Source organism: Zingiber officinale, chromosome 1B, assembly GCF_018446385.1.
Source record: "Zingiber officinale cultivar Zhangliang chromosome 1B, Zo_v1.1, whole genome shotgun sequence".
NCBI lineage: Eukaryota > Viridiplantae > Streptophyta > Magnoliopsida > Zingiberales > Zingiberaceae > Zingiber > Zingiber officinale.
The window spans coordinates 148,591,465-148,616,620 of NC_055986.1; the positions used below are offsets into that span (position 1 = coordinate 148,591,465).

General features: G+C 39.2%; 2 protein-coding genes across 2 annotated transcripts; both read right to left on the reverse strand.

The window, feature by feature from the left end:
• Window positions 1-9,058: 9,058 nt before the first annotated feature.
• On the reverse strand, window positions 9,059-10,848 carry LOC121984686 (protein ELC-like). Its single transcript, XM_042537766.1, has 2 exons — window positions 9,513-10,848; window positions 9,059-9,418 (listed from the first exon to the last, which is right to left on the reverse strand). The coding sequence occupies exon 1, from the start codon at window positions 10,715-10,717 to the stop codon at window positions 9,515-9,517; it is 1,203 nt and encodes a 400-aa protein (XP_042393700.1). The 5' UTR covers window positions 10,718-10,848; the 3' UTR covers window positions 9,059-9,418; window positions 9,513-9,514.
• Window positions 10,849-12,207: 1,359 nt separating this feature from the next.
• Window positions 12,208-24,355, reverse strand: LOC121984694. Its single transcript, XM_042537779.1, has 7 exons — window positions 24,046-24,355; window positions 22,122-22,211; window positions 21,884-21,964; window positions 21,509-21,640; window positions 20,544-20,762; window positions 14,262-14,354; window positions 12,208-12,641 (listed from the first exon to the last, which is right to left on the reverse strand). Exons 1-7 carry the CDS (start codon window positions 24,262-24,264, stop codon window positions 12,480-12,482), a joined length of 996 nt encoding a protein of 331 aa, XP_042393713.1. The 5' UTR covers window positions 24,265-24,355; the 3' UTR covers window positions 12,208-12,479.
• Window positions 24,356-25,156: the final 801 nt, after the last annotated feature.

Here is a 25,156-nt window from a genome sequence, read left to right on the forward strand (position 1 = left end):
GGCTCAAGGAGGCACTAGTCAAGGGGGAGCCTCTAAGGTAAAAAGGAAGGTAACTTTTATTGAGTCTACCCCTTTGCATCATGGTAAAAAGCATGATAGTTCTAATTTTTATCATTTTAATGCAATTTACCATAAGAATAGGAAGTATGAGGGCTTTAAGGAAAAGCATGTGGCCCTACATGCCAAAACTATCCAACCTAAGGTTAGGAAGGTAGATGGACACTTGGGAAAGAACACTAAGGATAATAGATACAAGCCCAAAAACAAAAATGCTCATGGGTGTAATGAAAAATCAAAATCTAAGGATTTAATGATAGAAAATCAAGTCTTGAGATCAAGACTTGATAAAATGGAAAAGACCCTAAAAAGGATGGAAAATATCCTAAAAGGGCAAAATGAGCATAACCTAGGTTTAGGGGTACAAAAGCCATCCAATGGCCATAGAGGTTTGGGATACAAACCCAAAGCAAAAAAGGATGTGCCTAGTTATCATAGGGTTCCATATAGCTATGGAACAAACCCTAAGTCTAGAGGTCAAGTCAAAGATACAAGGGAAGATATCCCTAGAAGTATCTTTGCAACCAAAGTGACTAAGACTTCTAAGAAGTCTAAGAAAGTCACTAACAAGGTCACAAGGGAGGCTATCCCTAGAGTTGACCTAGAAAATGTGACCAAGGCTTCTAAGAAGCTCAACAAGGTCACTAGGAAGGTATCTAGGGAAGTTATCCCTAGTGAATACCTAGAGTATCCAAGGAGCACCAATAGGTGTTGGGTTCCTAGGAGCATTTTCTCTACCCCATAGATGAGTTAGAGAGTGTCAACTCCGATTAGAAGGGTAGTTAACCCAACTTTGAGGAAATTGACACTCAAGGAGCATTTTCAAGGTTTTGTTAACCTTTGAAAATGAAATGGAATTATTATTTACTCCTTGAAAGAGTAAAATGTGCCTAATAGTGGAAGAATTGATTTTAATCTTAAATGACACATATTGGGAAATTCATAAGAACTACCAAGTTGGGATTTTGGTATGTTCTTAGAAAATTTAAGGCAATCCGGGCCTTAATTTAAAAGTGCTACTTTTGTGAAAAATGAAATATGCCAACATTTGAGGATATGCTTAATTTCGACTGGCACAAATTAATCAAGAGAATTAGAAATGCCAATTTAGGCTTTGACATTTTCTGGAAGCACTTTAGGGCAATCTAGGTTTAAATTGTAAGTTTAGCTAAGGTTTTAAGGATACTTAGATAGTTAATCTAGGTATATTTTATTTATGCTAAATCTTGCCATGATTGTTTGCCCATCATATGCCATGACATCATGTCTATTTTTGCATTCATGTTTTATTATGCAAAATCCAAAAATACCATGTCATGACATTCATACATCATGTAGTAATAGGATATTTTCTTTTGAAAATTATTTTCTTTTGATGTATGCCATAACATATTCATGCATTAAGTTTAATTTCTTGTAATTAAGGATGAATGACATTTAACAACAATTATTGACAAGTGATATCCTAGGTGGATGTCTAATCTCTCTAGAATGCCTAGATAGATATGCATGATCCCTAGATTAGGGCAAAACCAAAATCTCACATCTCACAAGGACTATAAGGTGACTTGTACGTGTTTTAGTGTACATTAGATACAAGTGAGATGTTAGGAAGATGAACAAAACTCAAGATGTTAATTTAGTGCATTCTTTTGAGTTTTAGGTTCATCAAAACACATAGTTATGTGTTTTCCCATCATTGGGAAAGCTAATGTACAAGTCATGTGCATTATGCCCAAGGAACATGATGGGATATTGGTTTTGAAAATATTTTCAAAGTGATTTTGGAAAACCTTGGTGAAGGCTATCTTTTGATAGTAATCACCATTGAATAGTTAGACACAAACTTGAAGAAAACGCTAAAGTTTTAGCAAGTTTTCAAGCTTGTGTCAATCCTTGAAAATATGATGTATTTTCATAGAAAACTATTTTTCCATGATTAAGTATGCCCTAATTAATGTCTACACGAAATTTCACGATTTTTGGATTTTTGTAGAATTTTCTAGGGGTTTCTGAAGTTGACTGAAATGGAATTTCAGCAACTATCAGAGCTCTGATCGATCCATGGATCGATTGGAGTGCCTGAATCGATCCATGGATCGATTCAGAAGGCAAGTCTCCTGCGAGCAGAAGCTCGCTGGATCGATCAGCCGATCGATCTAGGTAGTCTGAATCGATCAGTGGATCGATTCAGAAAGGTTCAATCGATTGGAACCCAACTCCAATCGATCCAAGTTGCTGATTTTGGCTGGGAAGGCCTGATTTCAGCATCTTTGAACCTCTTTGAGTCTAGGTAACCATTCCAAACTCCTAAAATACATTTGTATACATACAAATGTATGTATTTGAACCTCAAGGATGTTTTCATGTGAAAACAAGGATGGATTGGTTAAGGAAGGCTTCATTGAAGTTTAGGTTGATGTTTGTTTCAAATTTTGAGTATTTGAACCTCAAAACTTCTAAATTTGGGTTTCCTAAAGGTTTAGGGATTCCAAGTCATTGTTGGTGCAATGACAGAAGTTACCACCATGTCTTTAGGGGGAGGGACTCTTTAAAGACATGAAAAATTATTTTTCATGAACCTTGGAAGGTGGTTAACCTTCTTTAAAGAAAATGCTCATGTTTGAGCTTTTGAACTTGAAATGGGGAGTGGATATCCTCATTATTTCAAGTGGGAACCCAAGTGGTTAGAAAATGCTCAAGGTTGGGTATTTGTCTACATTGAGAGAGAAGTTAAGGATGAATGAAGGGTATGGGACCGTCATTATCGTGTTGATCACAACGAGTGATGTTGTGAACAACGATGAGCAACTCTTCAGGAGGAGAGTCGTCAACAAATGGATTTGTTGATGTGTACCCAAAATTGGGGCATGGGTTGATGTGTGCCCAAAGATGGGTTGATGTGTGCCAATAGGGGGAGAATGAAAGGACCTGTGAATGGGTGTAAGTTAGGCTTTCATTACCTAGAGGGAGTGTGCCCTCTTAGGGGGAGAATGAAGAGCTTAATTTATGTGTTCATTACCTAGTGGCATGAAGATTGAGGCTATAGGATTAGCCTAACTTACATGTGGTATTGTAAGTGTTATTGTGGTATTGTCAAACATCAAAAAGGGGGAGATTGTTGGTGCAACATCCCTCAGGTCAAGGTTGACCTGGTTGACCAAGCTGAGTCTTGGTTTGAGTTTAGATGTTTGACAATAAGAAATTGATTGAAGAAGAGTCAAGTAGGTCAAGGTTGACCGGATACTTGACTGGGAAGTCCTAACTGGGATGTTAGGTAGAATGAAAGTCCTGGTGAGTGAAGCCAGGTGAAAGCCCTAGTGAGTGAAGCTAGGCAGATGGAAAACCCTAGTGAGTGAAGCTAGGTGAAAGCCCTAGTGAGTGAAGCTAGGCAGATGGAAAACCCTAGTGAGTGAAGCTAGGTGAAAGCCCTAGTGAGTGAAGCTAGGCAGATGGAAAACCCTAGTGAGTGAAGCTAGGTGAAAGTCCTGGTGAGTGAAACCAGGCAAGGGAAAATCCAGATGGATCAAGGATGATCGGACATCTGGTGTTGGGAAGTCCAAGTAGGTCAAAGGATTGACTGGATACTTGGCACGAGGAAATACAGATAGGTCAAAGGGATTGACCAGACATCTGATGGAAGTCCAAGTAGGTCAAAGGGAGTGACCAGATACTTGGCATGAATAGAAAAGTCCAAGTGGGTCAAAGGGATTGACCAGACACTTGGTGGGAAGTCCTAGCAGGTCAAAGGAGTGACCAGATGCTAGGCATGGTGTACCAACAGGTCAAGGTTGACCGAGTGTTGGTTTAGGGGCTTGGGACTTGGTTTTGGGCAAAACCAAGTACTTGATCGATCGGTGGATCGATCCAAGCCTTTCCTAGCGAACAGAGCCTCGGATCGATCCGTGGATCGATCCAGATGTCCCAATCGATCGGTGGATCGATTGAGACGCGGCTGCCGATAAGCGCCGGATCGATCCATGGATCGATCCGGCGCTTAGCGCGAGGCACTCTGGATCGATCCGTGGATCGATCCAAAGCCTCCCCGATCGATTGGGAACATTCGAATCGATCGGGATCCGACCGTTGGCGTCGATAAAGGCCGCAGGCGTTCATTTCTTTCGAAATCTCTTCTCCGATTCACTCCAGATCTCTCGCCAGCTCCTCCACAGCACTCACAAAGCTCAGATCGCCAGTTCTTGAAGGATCTTGGAAGTTCTCCAAGTCAAGAGGCGGATCAAAGCCAAGAAGAGAAGCTAGGGTTAGGGTTTATACTCATTGTAAGCTTGTAAGCTTGTATTTCTTGTATCATTTCCCTCTCTTCTTGTATTGAGTCTTGTAGGGCTTCTCCGCCCTTGGTAGTTACCATAAAGGAGAGTTTTATTTAGTGGAGGGTGTGTGTGTGTTGGTGTGGATCCTTGGATTAGTCACCTCTTGTGAGGTGGATACCAAGTAAACCAACCGTGTTAGCGTTGTGTGATTGTTTCTTTGTATTTCCGCTGCACATCTTTGAAGAAACAAGCAACGCCGAGCAACGAGCGAACGCGACGAGCTATTCACCCCCCCTCTAGCTACTTTTGGTCCTAACAAGTTCTAGTGAGGAGCCAGGCAACGGGAAAGTCCTAGTGAGGAGCTAGGCAGGAGAAAGTTCTGGTGATGAGCCAGACAATTGGGAAGTCCAAGTGTGATCTTGGCAAATGAGAAAATCCTGGTGAGGAGCCAGGCAATCGGAAAGTACAAGTGTGATCTTGGCAAAGGGTGTAAGTCCAAGCATGTGATTTTGGCAAGATAAGTCCTAGTGTAACTTGGCATGGAGAACCTGATAACTAGGATGAGGCCGAAGGAAGCTCCTGAAGGCAAGGCGTGAAAAATGAGGAGATATCCGAGGGGCGCAAGGCTGATGGAGGAGGCTAAAAGGCTAGTTCGAGATTGGTCGGGTGTGGCCAAATGCTAGGCATGGAGACCCAACATGTCACGGTTGACTGAGAGTTGGGTTGGAGACTTTGGACTTGAGTCAAGTCCAGGCTGGTCAATTGATCGGGCGATCGATTGAATAGGGTCCAAATCGATCGGTTGATCGATTTGGACTATGCTGCGATTGTGGGAAGGCACAATCGATCGGCCGATCGATTGAGATATGAAATTGCGAGCACAGAGACTTTCCCAATCGATCAGGCGATTGATTGGGAGCCGTCAATCAATCAGTCGATCGATTGGGCAGCAGAAGCTCTTGTTGGTGCGGTTAGCACTAACGATTTAACCCAGGTTTTGATGAATGACAAATCAGGTTAAGTTAGTATGTTGTTGTCTGACACTTTGATAAAGTGCGCAGGAGAAGTCCAGACGGATGTTTGTACGAAGTCGGATGGTCGGCGAGAGAGGTCGGATGGTGGCGAGAAGTCTGGCGGGTCGAAGGGCGTGGGACGTCTGGCGGGTAAGGTAAGTCACCCTCCGGTGACTTACCCTTAGGCGTCGACTTCGCCACCATCCGGCCGCGCGTCGTTGCCGACACCGACATTTGCAGGCCATCATCATCGGTCAGCCCGTCGACCTAGCTGGACTTCGTGCCAAACATCTGGTCCGCCCGTCGACCTGTCTGGACTTCTCCTGCGCACTTTATCAAAGTGTCAGACACCCGTCGACCTAGCTGGACTTCTCGCCAAGCGTCCGGTCAGCCCGTCGACCCGCTTGGACTTTGAAGTCCAACTATCCCGTCAGCCCGTCGACCTAGCTGGACTTCGTGCCAAACATCTGGTCGGCCCGTCGACCTGTCTGGACTTCTCCTGCGCACTTTATCAAAGTGTTAGACAACAACATACTACCAATTGTTGGATCGAAAAGAATTTAGATATCTCCACAATAGCATGATATTGTCCACTTTGGGCCTAGACCCTCATGGTTTTGCTCTTGGGCTCTACCCAAAAGGCCTCATGCCAATGGAGATATCTTTTCTCTTATAAACCCATGATCTTTTCCATGTGTTTCCAATATGGGACTATGTTTGCAACCTTGCAACCCCAACAATCCCCCCTCAAACAAAGGACCATAGGCTTCCCACGTCCGATCCTCGACCCACCAGGTCTTCCTGCCCCTCGGTCCACCCGACCTACTAGGACTTCCTTGCCTAGTCGCAACTAGGACTTCTTGCCTGGTGTCTGGTCCTCTTGATCCAAACATAGGAGCCCCCACTTTCTTTGTTCAAGGTCAATATTGTACCCACATGACTTAATCAGACCATAGCTCTTGTGCACAGTCGGCGGTTAAACCTTTTGGCAGTCCGGGCTCTGATACCAATTGTTGGATCGAAAAGAATTTAGATATCTCCACAATAGCATGATATTGTCCACTTTGGGCCTAGACCCTCATGGTTTTGCTCTTGGGCTCTACCCAAAAGGCCTCATGCCAATGGAGATATCTTTTCTCTTATAAACCCATGATCTTTTCCATGTGTTTCTAATATGGGACTATGTTTGCAACCTTGCAACCCCAACAGCTCTCACGCGGACGCGAGAGCACAGAAAGGCGCTGAATCGATCGGGCGATCGATTCAGGCAGTCCCAATCGATCGGTCGATCGATTGGGAAGTGACCGTTGTGTAGGATGCAGGTGATGGACGGCTGCGATGGAGCAGTGCTGACGTGACAATAGATTGGAGTTGATTTCAATCGATTGGAGGCGCTGTATATAGCCTAGGCGGAGCGTTTTCTTCGCTAGTTCTTTGCGAGCTTTTTCCTGCGATTCTTCTCCGATCCTCATGGCGATTTCTCCAGCATTCACGCCAGTTCTTGAAGGCACTTGGGGAGCATCTCCAAGGTTCAAGAGGCAACAACAAGTAGCAAGAAGAAAGGTGTATTCACTTGTATTCTCATAGTTTCTTCTTGTATTTGTGTTTGTGTGTGTGAGAGTTTGTACAAGGCTTCTCCGCCTTCGACTGCGACTGAGAAAGAGAGTTTTCATAATGGAGGAGCGTGTCATGTGTGGATCATTGAATTAGTCATCTCTTCTTGAGATGGATACCAAATAAATCTACTTGTTAGCGTTGTGTGACTCTTGTATTTTATTTCCGTTGCATATCATTATCAAGACACAACCGACAAGCACGCGACGAGACGCTATTCACCCCTCTCTAGCGGACACATCGGTCCCAATAATAATTCAGGGCTAATCATCACCAACTAGTTCGTCGAACTGTTGTTGAGAAGCATAAAACATTAGCGAACCCTATCATTTAGCTCATTTTCTAGTCAGCTAGTATATTTTAGTTGATTGAAATTGTATTCAACTAACAGAATCTAATCGCTAATCGTCTCTTAACTTGATTTACAACCACTATAAACTATGCAGAATTTTAGAATCGAAATAAGTAAATCATTGGATAATTTACTCTGACTCAACAGATTGATACATGTCTTAAGCTTGGTTACACTCTGAACCTGTTAAAAGCACTTCACTTGTTACTCTTACAGTTAACTTCCATAATATAAAGTAACAAGCTGATAGTTAACCACAACCTTAATGCAAAGTCCATCAAGAAGTTTCACTTTCAACCGAAATATATTTCGCTTAAATATTCATTCAGCTTGATCCAGTAGAAAAATCACTATCAAATTAACTTTGATAAATCAGGAAAATAAAAAAATAAAAGAAATTTTAATGGGCAAAGCACATAAATCCACGCTCATCCATCATGAATTTCAACCGCTTTGTTCGTACCGAATGCTTAGTTTTGCTAGCAATAATCAGTGAGGTAAAGTTCTGTGCCATTTAACTAAATAGTAGTTTAACATACGAATTTTCTGAACTCAAATGAGAACTAATAAATCGAACTAATTGTTATAAGCATCCAGTAGTGATCCAGCACCTCTACTGCTAACTTCAATTACTTGATTTTATTCATAATCATCATTGAAGCAAGGCTTAGAGCTATTAGATCCTTGTGGATAAAATATCAGATCATGGTCTAACTATTTCAAACACAGATTTCACGCTCGAAGAGGTGTAATTTAGTTCATGCAGGTAGGTTAATTGGATGAGAAGATAGATTGGTTATTGACTCAAATGCAAAAAAGAATCTAACTTATTGAGTCAACAAAATGGAGCTATTAATAACAACTGTTAACTTTAAAGTGATTGGCTCTTAATATTTGCTGTAAACAATATCAGTCTGTGTGAAGTTGGCTACCAAAAAATATTGATCAGGTAATAGAAGAGCTTTAGGCATGATAACACAACAAATTCCCATTTTATATCACAAAGCTAATATTAAGAGAAGGGGTGGGAGGACGAAGTAAACCAATCTTTAGCATGAGGTTTTCATAGTTGTAAACCTGACAGAAAAAGGATATGTCCAAACAGTCCCAATTAATACGTCTAAATTTCTACAAGGGAACACCTGCAGCGATACTTTAAAATCTCTACTACGCAAACATCAGCAACAGCTGCATTGTCAAATAATTGCAGGTTGACAGGATCAATAAAGACGTTAGATAATTGCAGGTTGACAGGATCAATATACACATTAGAATGGAGTTGAGTAGTTGTGACTTTTGGATTTGGCTCAAAATTGGTTATTGAATAACATGATTAGCCGAGGTAAGAAAGTCGTAATTGATTGCCATGTGACCCAGAGATCCATCAAAAGGTACAAAAATATGGGTCAAAGAGGAGAAATCAGAAATCAATGAACACAAATCTGAGAGTTCACTATTCGTTTTGGTGAACAATGATCAACAAATACAAATCCATAATGCTTACAAAGGTGGTGTATCACTATTGACCAAGGAACAACTTTTTGCAAGAAATATGCTCAACTTATATGAATTGAGATACATGTTTTGTGTTAATTTTCGATTAAAACATCATGTAGTAGTGTATCACTCTTACATCCAAACTCTAAAAAACAAAACGCAATTAATGTGCAAGTTGGCATGCAATTAGGCCACTAAGAATAAAGGACTCCATCAATAAGCAACAACAAACGCACAGGAAAAAATCCAGTTCATAGATACAGAAACATAACCAGAATTCTTATATCAGAAATAATGATATCGTTGCTTGACAGATCCGTGAACAATCTCAAGTCTTTAACATAAAATATGAATGAAAAAATTGCACCGACGGACTCTACTAGGAATGACAAATAGTACACAGGTTAAACTTTCATGTCTTATCCACACATGAGAGGATCAGGATAACATATAAATTCCCAGAAACACATATCATGCACTATCAAGGAGGAATTCAGAAAGAGAAGAGATGTTGTACTAATGAAGCATTCTTCAACCGTCAACGCTTATATCCCCAACAACAGATTATAGCATTAACTCCATTAACATCTTTGGGGCCGATGAGTTGCCCATGACTATGAGTGGATGGTATCAGTAAAACCAAACTAGGAAATTCCAGAAAAGAATCACACAAGGAGTAAAGTGTGCAGGCTAAAAGTCACCACTGACCTTCATTGGGAAACATATTGTTGCGTCCTTGAAGCCATACTTGTAACCTGGGCATGAACCAGAGTAGCACGACCCTTAGCTGCTGTCGCTCGGTGAAAAAACTGCTCCCTCGACAATGTCCTCACAGTCCTCAGATATGAATCGAACGGTATTGCCCCTTCCTGAACAGCCTTGTCCAGAGCATAGATTGTGTCCTCTATTGCTATGTCAGCAGCAGTGCACTCCGTCATCTGCCTTGACAGGCCATCGACAGGCTCGAAGACATCATCCACATCTACCCCCTCACGACAACGCCGACACAGCTCCTCATTCTCTCTGACCCACCCCTCGAGCAAATCCGAATTCATGAGAACAAGCTGCAGCTGTTGCTCGAAGCCCTCCTTCTCCTGAATCATTTCCTGGAGGCCACGGCTGAGCTCTTGCTGCCGCCTCCGCAGTTCGGCCTGTGTAGAGAAGAGGCCCTCCATCTCGGCCTCTTGAGAGTGGCGCAGCGTCGCCATGTCAGCATGGACGGACTCCAGGATCTTGGAGATAGCATTGCGGCGGTAGACTTCAGAGGGGTCCTCGGTTGGGCGAGCTGAGAAGTGGGCCTGCGTCGAAGGGGGAGGAGGAAAACGAGTAGGCTCGCCACCACCGCTTCCATATGGGGATGAAAAGGAGGGAGAGGGGGAAGGGGCGGGAGGAGAGGGCGTGTGGCTCGGACGGGTGTACAGAGGGGGATCGATGCCGAAGAGGTGGGAGAGGGATCGGACTAGATCGACGAGGTTGGAAGCAGGGTAGACCCAAGAGCGGAGGTAGGGGACCGCGTCCTCACGGACAAGGCCGGAAGGGTCAACGAGAGAGTGCCCAGGCTTGACGAGCATGTCGCGCGTAGGGGTGAGGTAGACGGCAGGAGGTCGGCGCGGGTAGGACTCGAGGAGCCAAATGACGACGGGAAGGTGGTACACGGCACCACGGAAGGAGATCGGCATGGTGCCCTCGCCCTGGAGGAGGTGTGCGGAGCGGCCGTCGTTGTGCGTGAACGAGGAGGCGCGTGGGCGGAGGGAAGGGAAGGCCCCCATCAGGGCGACCAAATGCTGGCGGATGTGCCACTTCACGTCCTCGGCGTAGGGCAACGCCGACGGTCCCCGTTGCGACAGCGAATTCGTGAGGAACTGCTGAACTTGCTGGATGTTGAGCTCCGATGTCGGCGGTTGAGGAGCCATCGCCCCGGGCGGAGGGATTCGGAGGGAGGCGCGAACGCTTCCTTTTCCTTGATCGGTCGTCTTTTCCTTGCAGAGGAAGGGTTTGTTCAAGATCGGTGGGTTCGAGATCGGTGGGCGACGAACCTCTCGCACCTTCGCTTTCTAGGAACGTCTCTTCGAGTTATCGGATCAAATTCGAGCTGAAGGGAAACCCGAACCAAATGGGCCTTCAAGTCTGAGACAGTTCATATCCTCTGTTCTCATTTCTCTCTATCTCCGTATCTCATTTTCGATCGGATGAATCAAATTAAATCTTAAGAATATTTTACACATCATGAAGATACTGTACATATTTAAAGATACTGTACATATCATGATCCCTTAAGATTTAATTTGATCCGTCCGATCAACAATAGAACACGGAGACAGAGAAAAATGGAGACAGAAGATCTGAATTAAATCCCCGAGACCAATCCAAAAAAAAAGCATATTTTAGTTATAACTTTTTTTTTTAGATAAATAATTATTCTCTAAAAGTTGATATTCATTTGTCATGAATAAGGATGATATTTTTAAAACGTCAAATACAGTATCTATTTTAAAAATATCTTTAATTCAACCCAAATTAATAGAAATTAAATTATTTTTTTAATTTAATTAAAAATAATATACATATAATAAACTTTTTACTAACTTGATTAATATTACTTAATGTTGATAAAATTATTTTAAAATGATTAAAATCATAATAAAAAAAAAGTAAATGGCTACCAAAAATAGTAATAACTATTAATTAGTTGTTATAATAATTTTATATTAATTAGTTATTATAATATTAATAGCTATTAATTAGTTGTTACAATTGTTTTTTTATATAAATTTTTAGTCAAATTGAATCTTTAACATAAAAGCATTTTCATTATAAGAAAATATAATAGGATACTTTTAACTTTTAAAAAAACACAAGAGACACTCTTTTCATGATTTTACTAATTAAGAATGAACTTTTATTTTTTCCCTTTTTTAAAAAAAATACAAATTCTAATACATTAGACTTTTTTTTTAGAATTTATTATTTGAAAATACAAAGAAGAACATTGACACAACACTAAAATTATTATTTTACGATAAAAAGATTTATAGTGAAAACTTCATGCACCAAGTTATCCTTTATTATTTGAAAATATATAGATCTAGTAAATTGTTTTCTGGACAATTTGTCTTTTTCTTACTTATAAAATTGTAAGAACATGGACTTTCATTCGTCAACTAATTTGTTCCTAAAATACTTTATGAAAATTTCCCATTTAATTATTGTAAATGTTTTTTAAAAAATACTAACTAGAATTAATATATTGATAACTAGAAATATCTGCCAGATTATTGAAGATAAACCAAGTTAGAGGGCTTTCACTTATTGTCATTGAGATTAAACTAAATTACAAAGTCTCTAATTATATAAACAGGCAAAGAGCACATTCTACAACATTGAATATCACCACACGCAAAAGTTATTCTGAATGCCAACTCTTTTAGCATTTGTACTTAAATTGCTACAAAAAAAAATTATCCCATAGAGGAACAAAAAAGATCAAATTATTAATTGTTGTACCTCCAATCTCATTTGTAAATTTGTATCTAAATAGTATCTTTTTCCCCCAAGGCCCATCCTTACATGGAATGTTCTATCGGTGTGAAAGATAGGTCGATACATTATTACCTTGGTTTTGGATGATTGGCCTTGGAGGTGCACACTGTTGGCTTTCATGAGTTTACAGCAGCTTCATATGTCCTCCCCCGGTGGTAACTCTGCAAGCTTTGGGGAAGTGCCGAGGACTCTTTCCATGTCGAAGCGAACTTCAATGTTGCGAATACTGTACCCGACAACCATCAGCCAATAAAGCAGATTAGCGAGTTGGGGAGCGCTTGTTTCTGTCACTGAGGTCTGAAAGAGGCAAGAGTAAGCTCTGAAGCCGAAGATAAATGTATCAAGAAAATACAACCTTGCCAATAGAAGCAGTTTTGTGATATTTGTTTACTAGTTATGTTACTAGCTCCTAAATTTTCCAAATTGTCCTGCTGATCGCAGTTCATTATGATTTGAGTTTAATTTATCCACTAATTTTCACTACAAAACAAATCATAAACAACCGCCAATGTCTAAAGTTTCTCACTATACAATTATTTATCATTTTGTCATTGGAGTTATAGTATTCACCACTGTGAATGCTGTTGTTACATGAGAGACAATGCTTCATCATATAGTCAGCTACCCATCCACAATATGATGTTTCCTTTAAATAAGAGTTATTTCGCAATGATTTAAAGATAGGACATGACGAATTGTCTGGAATCGAGAGCTTTAAATATTTAGGATCATTTTTATAAAACGAAGAAGGAATTGAGAGAGATGTCTTACATAGAATACAGGCAGAATGATTGAAATAAAGAAGAGCGTCGAGTATTTTCTATGACCGTAACTTAAAGGAAAGTTCTATAAAATGACAATTAGACCTACTATGTTATATGGAGCTGAATATTGGGCTATGACTCGAGCACATGAGCAAAAAATTAGAGTTGTAGAGATGACAATGTTAAGGTGGATGTGTGGATATACGAGGATGGACAAAATAAGAAATAAGAGCATTAGAGAGAAAGTCGAAGTTGCATCTATTAAGGAAAAACTCCGAGAGATACGTTTAAGATGGTACAGACATGTACTTAGACAGCCAATAAATACTCTAGTTAGGCGATATGAAACTATGTCAAACACACATATCAAAGGAGGAAGAGAAGGCCAAAAAAGAGTTGGTTAGTAACAATAAAATACGATAAAATTTATTTAAGTATAGATAATGATATAGTAAGAGATAGAGCTCAATGGCATAAAAGGATCCATATAGCCGTCTCCACTTAGTGGAATAAGGCTTGGTTGTTGTTGTTGTAGTAGTATTTCACAATGATTTGTGTGAGAGCTAGAATATGACGAGTGTTGCACATTCATTCATACATATGTTACCAAACAGAAGAGCAGATCTTTTCTGAAGGGAACTGGAAAAATAGAACTAGAAATTTATATCCACGAAAACCTTAAGAGTAGTTTTTTTCTTCTCTGTAAACTTATGTTTCATAAAAATCTCTAGATGAATGCCTAACAGGAGCATAATAACTCTAAAAGTAACAAAATCAATTTCACTGATAAGGACAGAGGTGCACATTCTCAACTCCTTAAAATGCACGATATGATCCGTGGGACATGTGAGACAATATATTAAAAATGAGCCTATCGAAATAGTGAGAGAAGTGATAGGGTTCACAGCCTCCAACAAGAGCTTAGTTTTAAAGGAAGGACATCTGGGAAAGAGAATTGGATCTTCTCTTCCTCTTGCAGTTGGAAGTCGTGTATGCTAGAAGCAGTTTGATCAACCAAAGATACAAGGGTTGTAAGAGAATTTCATGAATCAAATTGATCGCACAATGTAATACTACACCAGACATGCACATGTAGATCTAACCGTGCAGAATGAAACATGAAAGAGATCAAGAAATCATAAACAAATCTAACCTTCATTTGTGCAGGATCAGAAACAGCCAGAAGGCGCTTTATAAAGGTATTCATAGCAAAAACAACATCTTCTCCTGCACTGCTTGTCAGCTCCTGCAGAAAGTGATCGTGCAGATGCTTAGCATATTACAAAGAGTAAATCTTAAGACTACATAACCTCTTAGAATATTATAGAGTCAATGTTAGGACTACAGAAAACCTCAGTCTCTACCAGATGCAAGGAACCAAAGACTCAACTCGAAATCCATCTTAGGTCATTCAAACTACTGGTGCATGTTTTGAAATTCGACCATGTAAATTGGCGTAATAAGGGACCCATTGGGCCTAAGCATGGCCCTTATGCTCCCTCCCTTAAAATTGAGTTGATGATTGTAGTAATTCTAATAGAAATTCCCCCTAACTGTGAAGTTTCAATGTACAATTAGTTGAGCATAGTTTGTTCAGACTTGCAAATATATCTCCAGCTAAACTACACCAAATTTCATGATCAAATTCATTTTCATTTATTGTATCTTATCTTTCATTTTTATCTGCAATATAGCCTCTAGCAAAACAAGATAAGATTGCATACAATAGACTCTTCCTTGGAACCCGCATTGGCAGAAGCTTCAAGCACCGGGCTGTTTATTTTTTTTTTACAAAATGTGTGGACATTAGTATGGTAGTTTTAATTAAGAAAGTGGTGATGCACCTCTCTAGTCTATCCTACATAATTTATGAGAAAAATATAAACAAAAACACTGCCTTGTTGACCCACCCTGTGACATCAGTCATGCTTTGAATAAAACTGAAACATAAATTTATAAATAAAAAATAAAAAAGATAAGAGAGACTCACAAAAAATTAATTGAAAATAATTCAGAAATATGAGGAAAAAATATAAACTTGTAAAATATAAATTCTCCAAAAAAATACATAAATTCTGGTATTAAAATATTAGGACTTGATCAATTAGAAAGTTGAAATAGGGCAAACACATAGTTAGCCAACATATTGGGTTATATAGTTAAGCGCTGGCATAGAAATGTTAATGGACAATCAAGCTACAATCATGTAAAAAATAGCAGCTACCTATTTTGGATTCCACAATAGCTACCAACCCCTACCACAGTAGATCAAAAATCCATAAAGACCAATCGTATAGGCAATGTTACGAGTGGAAGATGGGTGTTTGATGTTAATAATGTGAATTCCCATAGCTGTTAATAATGCCAACTATCATTGCTAGCAACTAGTCCATTCAATTCATGTAATGTTTCAAACAAACAACAACAAATTGTTATTCAGAGTAGGCTATATGAATTCCTTCAATTCGGTAGTTCATATCTTGAGTTAAATAAAAGACATCTAAATGTCTTTCATTGTATTAAATCATCTATTATATACCTCTATCCATCGTCTTCATACTTCCAGTAAATAACAAAAATAGATTATCATTATGTTTGAGTGACAAAGTGACAAAGTGTTGGAACCCGTGGTAGTTTTGATGTGATCAATCAGGTTAAGTTAGATTCTATTGTGTTTGACCCTTATGTCTAAATGTGCAGGAGCTTAGGAACACAAGAAGTCGAGCGGAAGACGTAGCTAGAGAGAAGGATGGCACGGAAAAGGAGTCGACGGGTTTGGTGCATCTGAGGGACGATGTGCTGCGTAAGAGTACACCGGTACACGAGAAGGACACGCGTGACGTTCCGAGGGACGAGAAGCCGGAGCGGAAACTTGCTCGAGGAGAAGATCGAAAAATAAGTTCGGGTGAGCCCTATTTTAGATGGCCGCAATCACTCAGGCGATCGGAGTAGCAGAAGAGCGAAAGGAGGTTGGAATTGCTGTTGGAGGTGCCTTCAAAGTGAATTGAAGGCGCCCCCGCACCTTCACTGTGGAAGGCGCCTTCCATGGCTAGAAGGCGCCTTCGATGAACAGTACGAAGACGCCTTCTAGCCCTATGGAATGTGCCTTCGACTAGGCTGATTTTAGCCGTTGCCAAAGGATAAAATTTTTATCCTTTGGCGCCTCGCTGGAAGCGCCTTCCAGCCCTATGGAAGGCGCCTTCAAGTCACGGATAAGATTTTCCACAGACTATAAAACAATTCCTGTATTCTTTTCCTAGCAATAGTTGAGCAATTAACGAGTGTAAGAGGCTTCTCCGCCTTCACCGAAGGAGAGTTTTAGAGCTTTCTTTGTCCTTGGATTAACAACCACCTAAGTTGTAACCAAATAAACCCTGCGCCTCTTTCTTTATTTTCTTGTTGTTTATTTTAATTATACTATTGCTGTTAATCTGAGTTGAACGGACGAGAAAGGTGTTTGTTTACTTTTTGACAGATAAACTCAACCCCCTCTTGCCGGCCCTAACTGTTCCAACAAGTGGTATCAGAGCCAGACCGTCTCAGAAGGACTAACCGCCGACTGAGGCAACGAGACGATGGCCGGTGAAAGCATCCACCCACCAAAATTCGAGGGAGACTTTGCACAATGGAAACGTCGGATGGAGGTATTCTTTAAAACAGATTTTGAGATTTTGTTAATTATGAAATATGATTTTGTAGTCCTGAAAGACAGAAGAATATCAGTGGACGAAAAAGGAGCAAGCCGATTTCGTGGCGAATGGTAAAGCAGAATTCCATCTGCTCAGCGTTCTTCTGCCCCAGAAAGTCAATCGAATCAACAGTTACAACTCCGCCAAAGAGCTCTAGGAGAAGTTCCTAGAACTCCATGAAGACACTTCGGAAGCAAAGTTAGCAAGGCGAGATATCTTCCGAACCCAGCTAACAAACTTGAGGATGAACAATGGAGAAAAGGTAGCGCAACTCCAAGCACGAATTAAAGAACTCATCACTCAACTCAACAATCTTGGAGAATCAGTAACGAACCGAGATTCAATCCGGTATGCGCTCAACGCCTTCCCAAGAACTCAAGAATAGTCATCCTTAGTAAATGCATACTACATCTCTAAGGATTTCGAGGTAAGTACACTAGAGAATTTGTTTTCCACTTTTGAATTTCACGAAACTCGATGTGCAGATTCTAAAGAAATTGAAAAGTCAAACAACAATCTTGCCTTGAGAGCCAAGAAGGAAGGTCCTGACTCCGAAGCGTCGATCGACGAAGATGAAGCGGCGCTACTAGTAAAATTTTTTAATAAATTTATTAAATCTAATAAATTTAAATTGCAGACAAGAAAGCATTATCGAAATAAAAGGACGGTCCGATTCTATAACTGCAACGAAGAAAAGGCATATCAAGGATGTCTGCTCAAAACTGAAGAACAAAGACAAGGAAAAGAATAAGAAGCTAGCTCGGCCGAAACATAATCTAAAAGCCACATGAGATGAATCGTCGTCCTCTGACTCTGAAATTGAAGCCTACGTCGGACTAGCCCTAATAGCAGACCATCAAAAGGAAGACGAAACCAGCTCAGAGATGAGCATCGACGAAAGAGGAGGATCATCAGAGGAAAGTTGCGATGAAGGGGAAGCATCAGAACTAAAGGTAAGTGAAGTACACACTCTTTCACCCGAACAATCTTTTCAGTTCTTTCTAAGGATTTAGTAAAACTAGAAAAAAAAACAATGATTTAAAAAGACAATTAGCAAAAACATGCCCATTAGATTTATTTGATAATTTTAAAATAGAAAATGATAAACTGAAAACAGAAATAGAATACTTGAAAAATTGTGCATGTTTAAAAAATCAAAATATTAGGAGATATAATAATTTGAACTGGTATATTAGACATCACTAAAGACAAATTAGGAATATTCTTAAAAATTATGTACCTCCAAAATTTCTGATTAATCCAGTAAGTAGGAACTTATATTAGGTTCCAAGATCATACCTAGACTAAAATTCTTTTAATTATAAAAGAGTTAAATTGAATATTAATTTATTTAAAAGGCTTTGTCTAAGAAAGTAGTTGTTGCTCCAATATCTAATACCTCGCCAGCCTGGAAGACAATTATCGAAATAAATATTTAATTAATTAACTGTTAAAACGATTTACTTTGTTAACAAAGATAGATTTTTTTTACAAAATATTTTTCGTTAATTTTTTTAAAATACAAAGTATGACTTTCTGAAATTTTTTAACCATTTTGTTTACTATTATATTAAGTGCCTCTCAAAATTAACTTCAAAATATTCTAACTTCTCATGTTATTTTTTGATGTGATCAAAGAGGGAGGAATAGGTATAAGTTGGAGATTTTAGGGGGAGATTTTATTTTTTTTTTAATTTTGCAAACTTTTAAATTGTGCAACATTATACTTAATGTTCCTAAAATGTTATTATTGCAATTTCTTTACAATACTTTTATTGCATTGTTTTTATCCTAACTTGAACCTGGGTTGATGCACATCAAAAAGGGGGAGATTGTTGAAACCCCGTGGTAGTTTTGATGTGATCAACCAGGTTAAGTTAGGTCCTGTTGTGTTTGACCCTTGTGTCTAAATGTGTAGGAGCTTAGGAACACAAGAAGTCGAGCGGAAGATGCAGCTAGCGAGAAGGATGGCACGGGAAGGGAGCCGACGGGCTCGGTGCATTCGAGGAACGAGATGCTGCGGAAGAGTACATCGGTGGGCGAGAAGAACGTGCGCGACATTCCGAGGGACGAAAAGCCGGAGTGGAAGCCTGCTCGAGGAGAAGACCGAAAAATGGGTCCGGGTGAGCCCTATTTCGGATGGCCGCGTTCACCCAGGCGATCAGAGCAACAGAAGAGCGAAAGGAGGCTGGAATTACTGCTAGAGGTGCCTTTAAAGTGAATTGAAGGCGCCCCCGCACCTTCACTATGGAAGGCGCCTTCCATGGCTGTAAGGCCTTCGATGAACAGTACGAAAGCGTCTTCCAACCCTATGGAAGGCGCCTTCGACCATGCTGATTTTAGCCGTTGCCAAAGGATAAAGCTTTATCCTTTGGCGCCTCACTAGAGACACCTTCCAGCCCTATGAAAGGCGCCTTCAAGCCACGGATAAGATTTTTCAAGAGCTATAAAACAACTCATGTATCCTTTTCCTAGCAATAGTCTGAGCAATTAACGAGTTCACCAAAGGAGAGTTTTAGAGCTTTCTTTGTCATTGGATTAACAACCACTTAAGTTGTAACCAAGTAAACCCTGCGCCTCTTTCTCTATTTTCTTATTGTTTATTTTAATTATACTATTGTTGCTAATTTGAGTTGAACGGACGAGAAAAGTGTTTGTTTTACTTTTTAACAGATAAAGTCAACCTCCTCTTGCCGGCCCTAACTGTTCCAACACAAAGTAACAAAGTTCCAAAGTAGCTTCAGTTGTATAAAGTTGTCTTGATAATTAATATTGTCTTATAGAATTACTTTTGTATAAACCCCACAGGCAGCTTCAGTTGTATAAAGTTGTTTTTTAAGTTTTTAGTATGACCACCTAATCTATCAATGACATGAAGGCAGAACCAAAACAGTATAGATAAGCAGTTACCCAAAAACATAAAGTACTCAGAGACTGAAGCAGGCATTCATGTCAGTCCAAGCGCACAAACAACCCATCTATTGTAAGGAACCTAAATTTGATAGCCACCTAATTTAACAGGTTTGTGACAGAAAAGATTGATTTATATATATACAGGAATCATGACAACTAATTACCAAAACCTTTTAAATCATTTTCTGAGATTAACTCAAATATTATATTCTAATGTATTTCACAAGCAAGGTGGTTCCTCTAGCATAGAAAACTAATGCAAAATACTTTTAGAAAGTTGTGGAAAGTTTTGTGGGATACCCATAAATGAAAATATGAAATATGATGGCTTATATAGACGGGAAACAAATGAATGCCAGTTGGGTGTATTTAACAAGAGAACAGTGGTGCACACCCGAAGCTTTACTTGTGGAATGTTTAGCAAGAGGGCGAGTATGCACAAATCCAAGGAGGTAGGATATCTATTAGATAGATTAGTAGAACAAGAAAAATAGAAATAGGAAGACATGCATTGAACATGAAGTAGTCGTGCGCAATTCTAAGCAACAACGCGCCATTACATCTAGAAGAATATAGGTAGATAAATATTCAAGAAAATACATGGTTCATGACAAGGAAGCAAGTGTTTAGTTGTGCCATCCATTGGGCATAAACATTATACACCAATAAAAGGTGGATAACAAGATACAAAAGTAGAAAAATTTTGCTACAATGAAAGGTAAATTTTGCAATTAAGTCATGAACAAAAAGCACCTAATGGTACATATTTTGAAATATGTTTTTTAACAGAATTTCAGGAGTGATAAATAGAAAATTTGATAAAATAGTCATACCTTTATATTTTGAGGTTCTAGGTTTCGTAAGTACTCCATAAGTTCATTGTGTCCATTTGAAGACTTCTTTGCAACTTGACGATTCAATTCCTCTATTTCTGCTTCAAGATATTCTATGTATTTTACAGCATCTATTTTTTCGGGACCAGTTACATTGTTCCATCTGATAACTTCTCCAGTCACCTTTTTCTGTGTACCAGGTGCATGATCTGAATCCTTCTGCACCATTTTAAGAGGTAAATTATATGACAGATCAGTGGGAAGATTTCTCTGAGAAAAGCCTTGAGACAGGGAAGAGATGAAGCAAACAGTTAGCATGTCAGTAAACTAAAAGTAATAATAAACAATTCATAAGCATGCTTAGGTAAAGCTGAACTCAGGTTAAAACTTCATAAAGGTATCTGGCTCAGGTTTCTTAAGCATTTCCTGAGATAAACCTGAGAAAGTTAAAGCTAGGTTCAGCTCCACTTGTTGCAGCTCTGCATGACAATAGCCAAATCCTAATGTCATTAAGAGACTATTCATGAGTTAGTTTCTAATTGGATTGAAAAAACACTCAATAGTTATAAATGGTTTACAGAATCATTACAAATAGAAATGTTATATACGCCAATTAATTTGGAAATAACCATAATTTGTCTAATCATGGTGATTTTGTTTGGCATGTCAAGAAACTGAAAATCCTTTAGCTTGGCTTCAGTTTCCACCCAATCAACAAAAATCCTTCTATTATTCTTCTCATCTAGCTCTATCCTAGAGAGGAATAAGCCATTCAAAATATTCAGAATTTATAGATCTGTAAAATAGTTAATTCAGACTGATGTGAAAAAAGTAAGAAACAAATGTCATATAGATCGGTAACCCAAAAGCATAGTCTGCCAAACTAAGTACAAAAAGTGAATGCATTCTTGAGACAAAGTAGATATTGCAAGATATAACAACATAGCAATGATAAGAAGACTCACATTTTTCTCTTCTGGATCAGGAAGGGAAATCTGTTCTACACTTTGCTGCAATTCCAAACGGTATTGTGCATTCCTAAACATGTAACCAGTCATCAAAACACTATACATAAGTTGTGCCAGGTTTTCTGCTACCTGTAATTAGAACAAAATACACAATACTCAGCAATAAATAATCACTTTCATCACTTCACCGAACTATCAAGATTACAATTACACTTCGCTAGCATGTCTAATAAGTAAAAGAATAGTAATTTAAATGAAAGCATCAAGTCATGACTGCACAAAACTACAAGGTTGTCGACATGCCACAAACACTTTGTTAAGTATGCTGATGAGGAAACTGAAAAGGAAATTTCAAGAGCTGCAATACAGTACCGTAGTAACAGTTACTGCAAAAAACTGAGGCGGAAGTGTTCCTATCATATTTGTCACAGTTTGACGCATGGCATCAACAACCTTCAAGAGCAAAAAGAACTAGCAATGAGTATAGAACACACGTGTTAACTGGATAGTATGACTGAATTTCGAACAGTTTACAAATGGATCTGATAGCTTCATAAGTTATATAAAGTATAAACAAAAGTGCTTTGTAAAATAATGGATAATGGGTTACCTGTTGTGGTGCCCTTTTCATAAATAATTCCATAAACTCAGGTTGAACATTTCTTACATATTCCAAAAGAATGTCCCTCCGACTCTTTGGCTAAGAATATTCAAAAAACAGAATTAATCAAATTCAAAAAGCATGCACATATTACAGCCAATGTTCACTTTACATACCCAAATCATTCCTTATTGAATTACGAGCCACTTACTACACAGCACAGTTTCAACATGTATATTGTTTAAGGAACATAAGTATTCACTAAACATAAGAAATTAGAGAAATTGTACAAATTACACCTTCAAGGATTAAAAAAAAAAAAACTTTAGCTATAAGGTCTGCATATTGTTGCCAGAAGTGATGACCAATCTAACCTCATAATGCACAGCAATCATAGCACCAAAAGTTTGGTTGCTCAGAAGAAAATTGCAGTGGATATAGACACAGGCAGCCATGTTAGTACCCATGGAATAGCTTGTATTTCCAAATAAACAAACCATGTACTTGATGGGCAAACAGTTGTTTAGTGAATAAGGCAACTACAAGAATACACCCACATATTTTAAGAGAAAAAAAAAGATACTGATATACGAATGCAAATACAATGTGATAAAATTTAAATTGATAAAAATCCTAAGATAAAGCAACAGTGAAATTCATTATAAAAAAAAGTTAATGTACTGAGAATGACCATTTTATCACTTTCAAAAGCTCAAGGTGACCTGAACTCTTTTAGTGCATAGGTCTATCATAAGAAGCTTGTAATATTTGATTGTTCACAGTGAATATTCTATGGAAATGAGTACAGAGATATATGAGACACACTTCTGTCATGACATCTGGAAGGTAGACAGATAACTTTCCGTTAGATTGCCACGCTATTTTTGTCAAGACCTGAGTCAGCTAAACTTGGGACAATTCTTGGTACTTTTGTATCAATTTTGACTAATAGTGCAACAAAAAAAAAACAGAGATTTGTATACATATAATCTAGCAAATAGCAACACAGTAGCAAAGTTTGTTGGCTCGTCTTCCCCTCTTCTCTTTTACTGATTCTTTGTTTGACTGGAGTTTGCTACTGAGTATAGCTCCTCTTCCAACAATGTACTTTTGTTGTTGCTACTACCAATGGCTTGTCTTTTATGAGCACTACAATGTTTTCTGTCACTTTGATGAAATATATAGAACCAAGTAACTCAGTATGAGATTGGATCCCGATTCCGTTATCTCAGTGTTCATCTATGATCTAGTAAAGAAATCAAGTTGGATTGATAGACTTCTTAGTGACGAAAGTCCAGATGCAACACAAAATAACTGAAAGAGTCCTAGTGGACTCCTAATCCCACAAAATGTCTAGGTGCAACAAAAGTCAAAGTCATGAATGCAGGCGTTAGAATACACTTCTGATATTAAGCCAAGATGACCTAATAATCCTGCCCACTTGCAGAAAGAATAATGAGAAATTTTTTTTCCTGTGCAAAATGCTCGCTGTCGCTATAAACAGCTTTAGTTTGAATAGTAGAAAGGGGAAAATAATTGTTTCCTACTCCGATAAATGACTAATTATTGTTACTTATCCCATTTTCTTACCAAATATTCATTAAGAAAAAAATGTTTTCTGAACGAATAACAGGACTAAAGGGAAATCTTCAAAGAAGTAAAACACCAAAAAATGTATTGCACACCAAGATCTTTTATTGTCGTATTCATCAACAGCATATATTCCTCCAATGCAGACAGGAAGGCATACATAATCTACCTAGGCAAAACCCCTACTTCCACTGCTAACACGCAAGCAGGATACCGAAAACAACGATCCCAAACATTGATAGGAGCCAAGACGCAAGGAAATTCGAGTAAAGGTCACGGAAACTAAAACAATCAACTGGAAACTCCCAATTCACAATCAATAGCAGAAGGGGACAAAAGATACCAGGTTTCCATTTGAGGGCTTAGAATCGCCACCGGAGGCGACAGTGTCGGAATCCTTGGCACACGCGAGCCTCAGACGGTAGCTTTTCCTTCTGTTCACCGGAAAAGCGAGCGACGGCGGCAGAAGTGAGGGAGAAGACGGAGACGAGAAGCAAAAGCGCGAACGGGAGGACGAAGAAGAGGAGGCAACGACATGGTGCGAGGAGAGAAGGAAAGACATACGAGCGCTCTGGCCGCTCCCTAGCTGACTCTCCCCTCTCGCGTGCCCACAATGCGCTCACTCTTTCGCCTGGGCTGGGAGACGACAAGGCGAAGGCGCTACGGTCTCCACCTATAAGACGAAATAAGAACGTATGTGCACCGTTGGATCGTGGATTTGATGGCTGAGATTGCGTCATCGATTAGTGGAGGCTTATCCATCCCAGTTAGGGTCCTAGACCAGACTACTCTTAAAACAGCAGTGTTCATTTTCCTTTTAATCACCGGTTTATCTTGGTCCTACTTATTTAGCACAATTTACTTACAGTAGAATAAGGGATGGCAATTTGGTTCGGGTTCGGGTTCGGATTGAAGGGTTCAAGTTGGCAGGTTGGCGGATTGGCAAATGACAACTTGAACCCGACCTGATTATTAATTCGGGTCAAAATATTCAACTTGAATCTGATCTGTTTATTTGCACTTGACCTGAACCCGACCCGAACCCGACCCGTTTGACCCGTTTAACCCGTTTAACCCGTTTGACCTGTTTGACCCGTTTGACCCGTTTAACCTGTTTGACCCGTTTGACCCGAATATGACCTGAATTCATTAAATAAATTTTGTATATTAAATTAAAAAATAAAAATAACATTTATCTACACAAATTGAAAATTCATATCATAAATGATAAGCCATAGCAACATTACAATCAATAGCATAGCATATCTCTATGTTTAGGGTTTTTAACTTTTTTTTTAATTTGTAATTTTAGTTTAAATTTATAATTATTTATAAACGGGTTCGCGGATTGTAATTGGGTCATTTTAGGTTGACCCGAATCTGACCTGTTTATTAATTGGGTCAAATGGGTCGACCCGATTTCGACCTGAACCTGAAACTACTCAACCATAACC

Excerpts from the sequence above, each read along its gene's own strand:
- LOC121984694 (XM_042537779.1), bottom strand. The coding sequence starts at position 24,264 with ATGTCTTTCCTTCTCTCCTCGCACCATGTCGTTGCCTCCTCTTCTTCG. Across the intron at positions 21,641-21,883 it reads TTGCAGTAACTGTTACTACG|GTAGCAGAAAACCTGGCACA; the intron begins GTACTGTATTGC and ends TTCTAATTACAG. Across the intron at positions 20,763-21,508 it reads CTGATCCAGAAGAGAAAAAT|AAGGATTCAGATCATGCACC; the intron begins GTGAGTCTTCTT and ends AAAATGGTGCAG.
- LOC121984686 (XM_042537766.1), bottom strand. The coding sequence starts at position 10,717 with ATGGCTCCTCAACCGCCGACATCGGAGCTCAACATCCAGCAAGTTCAG.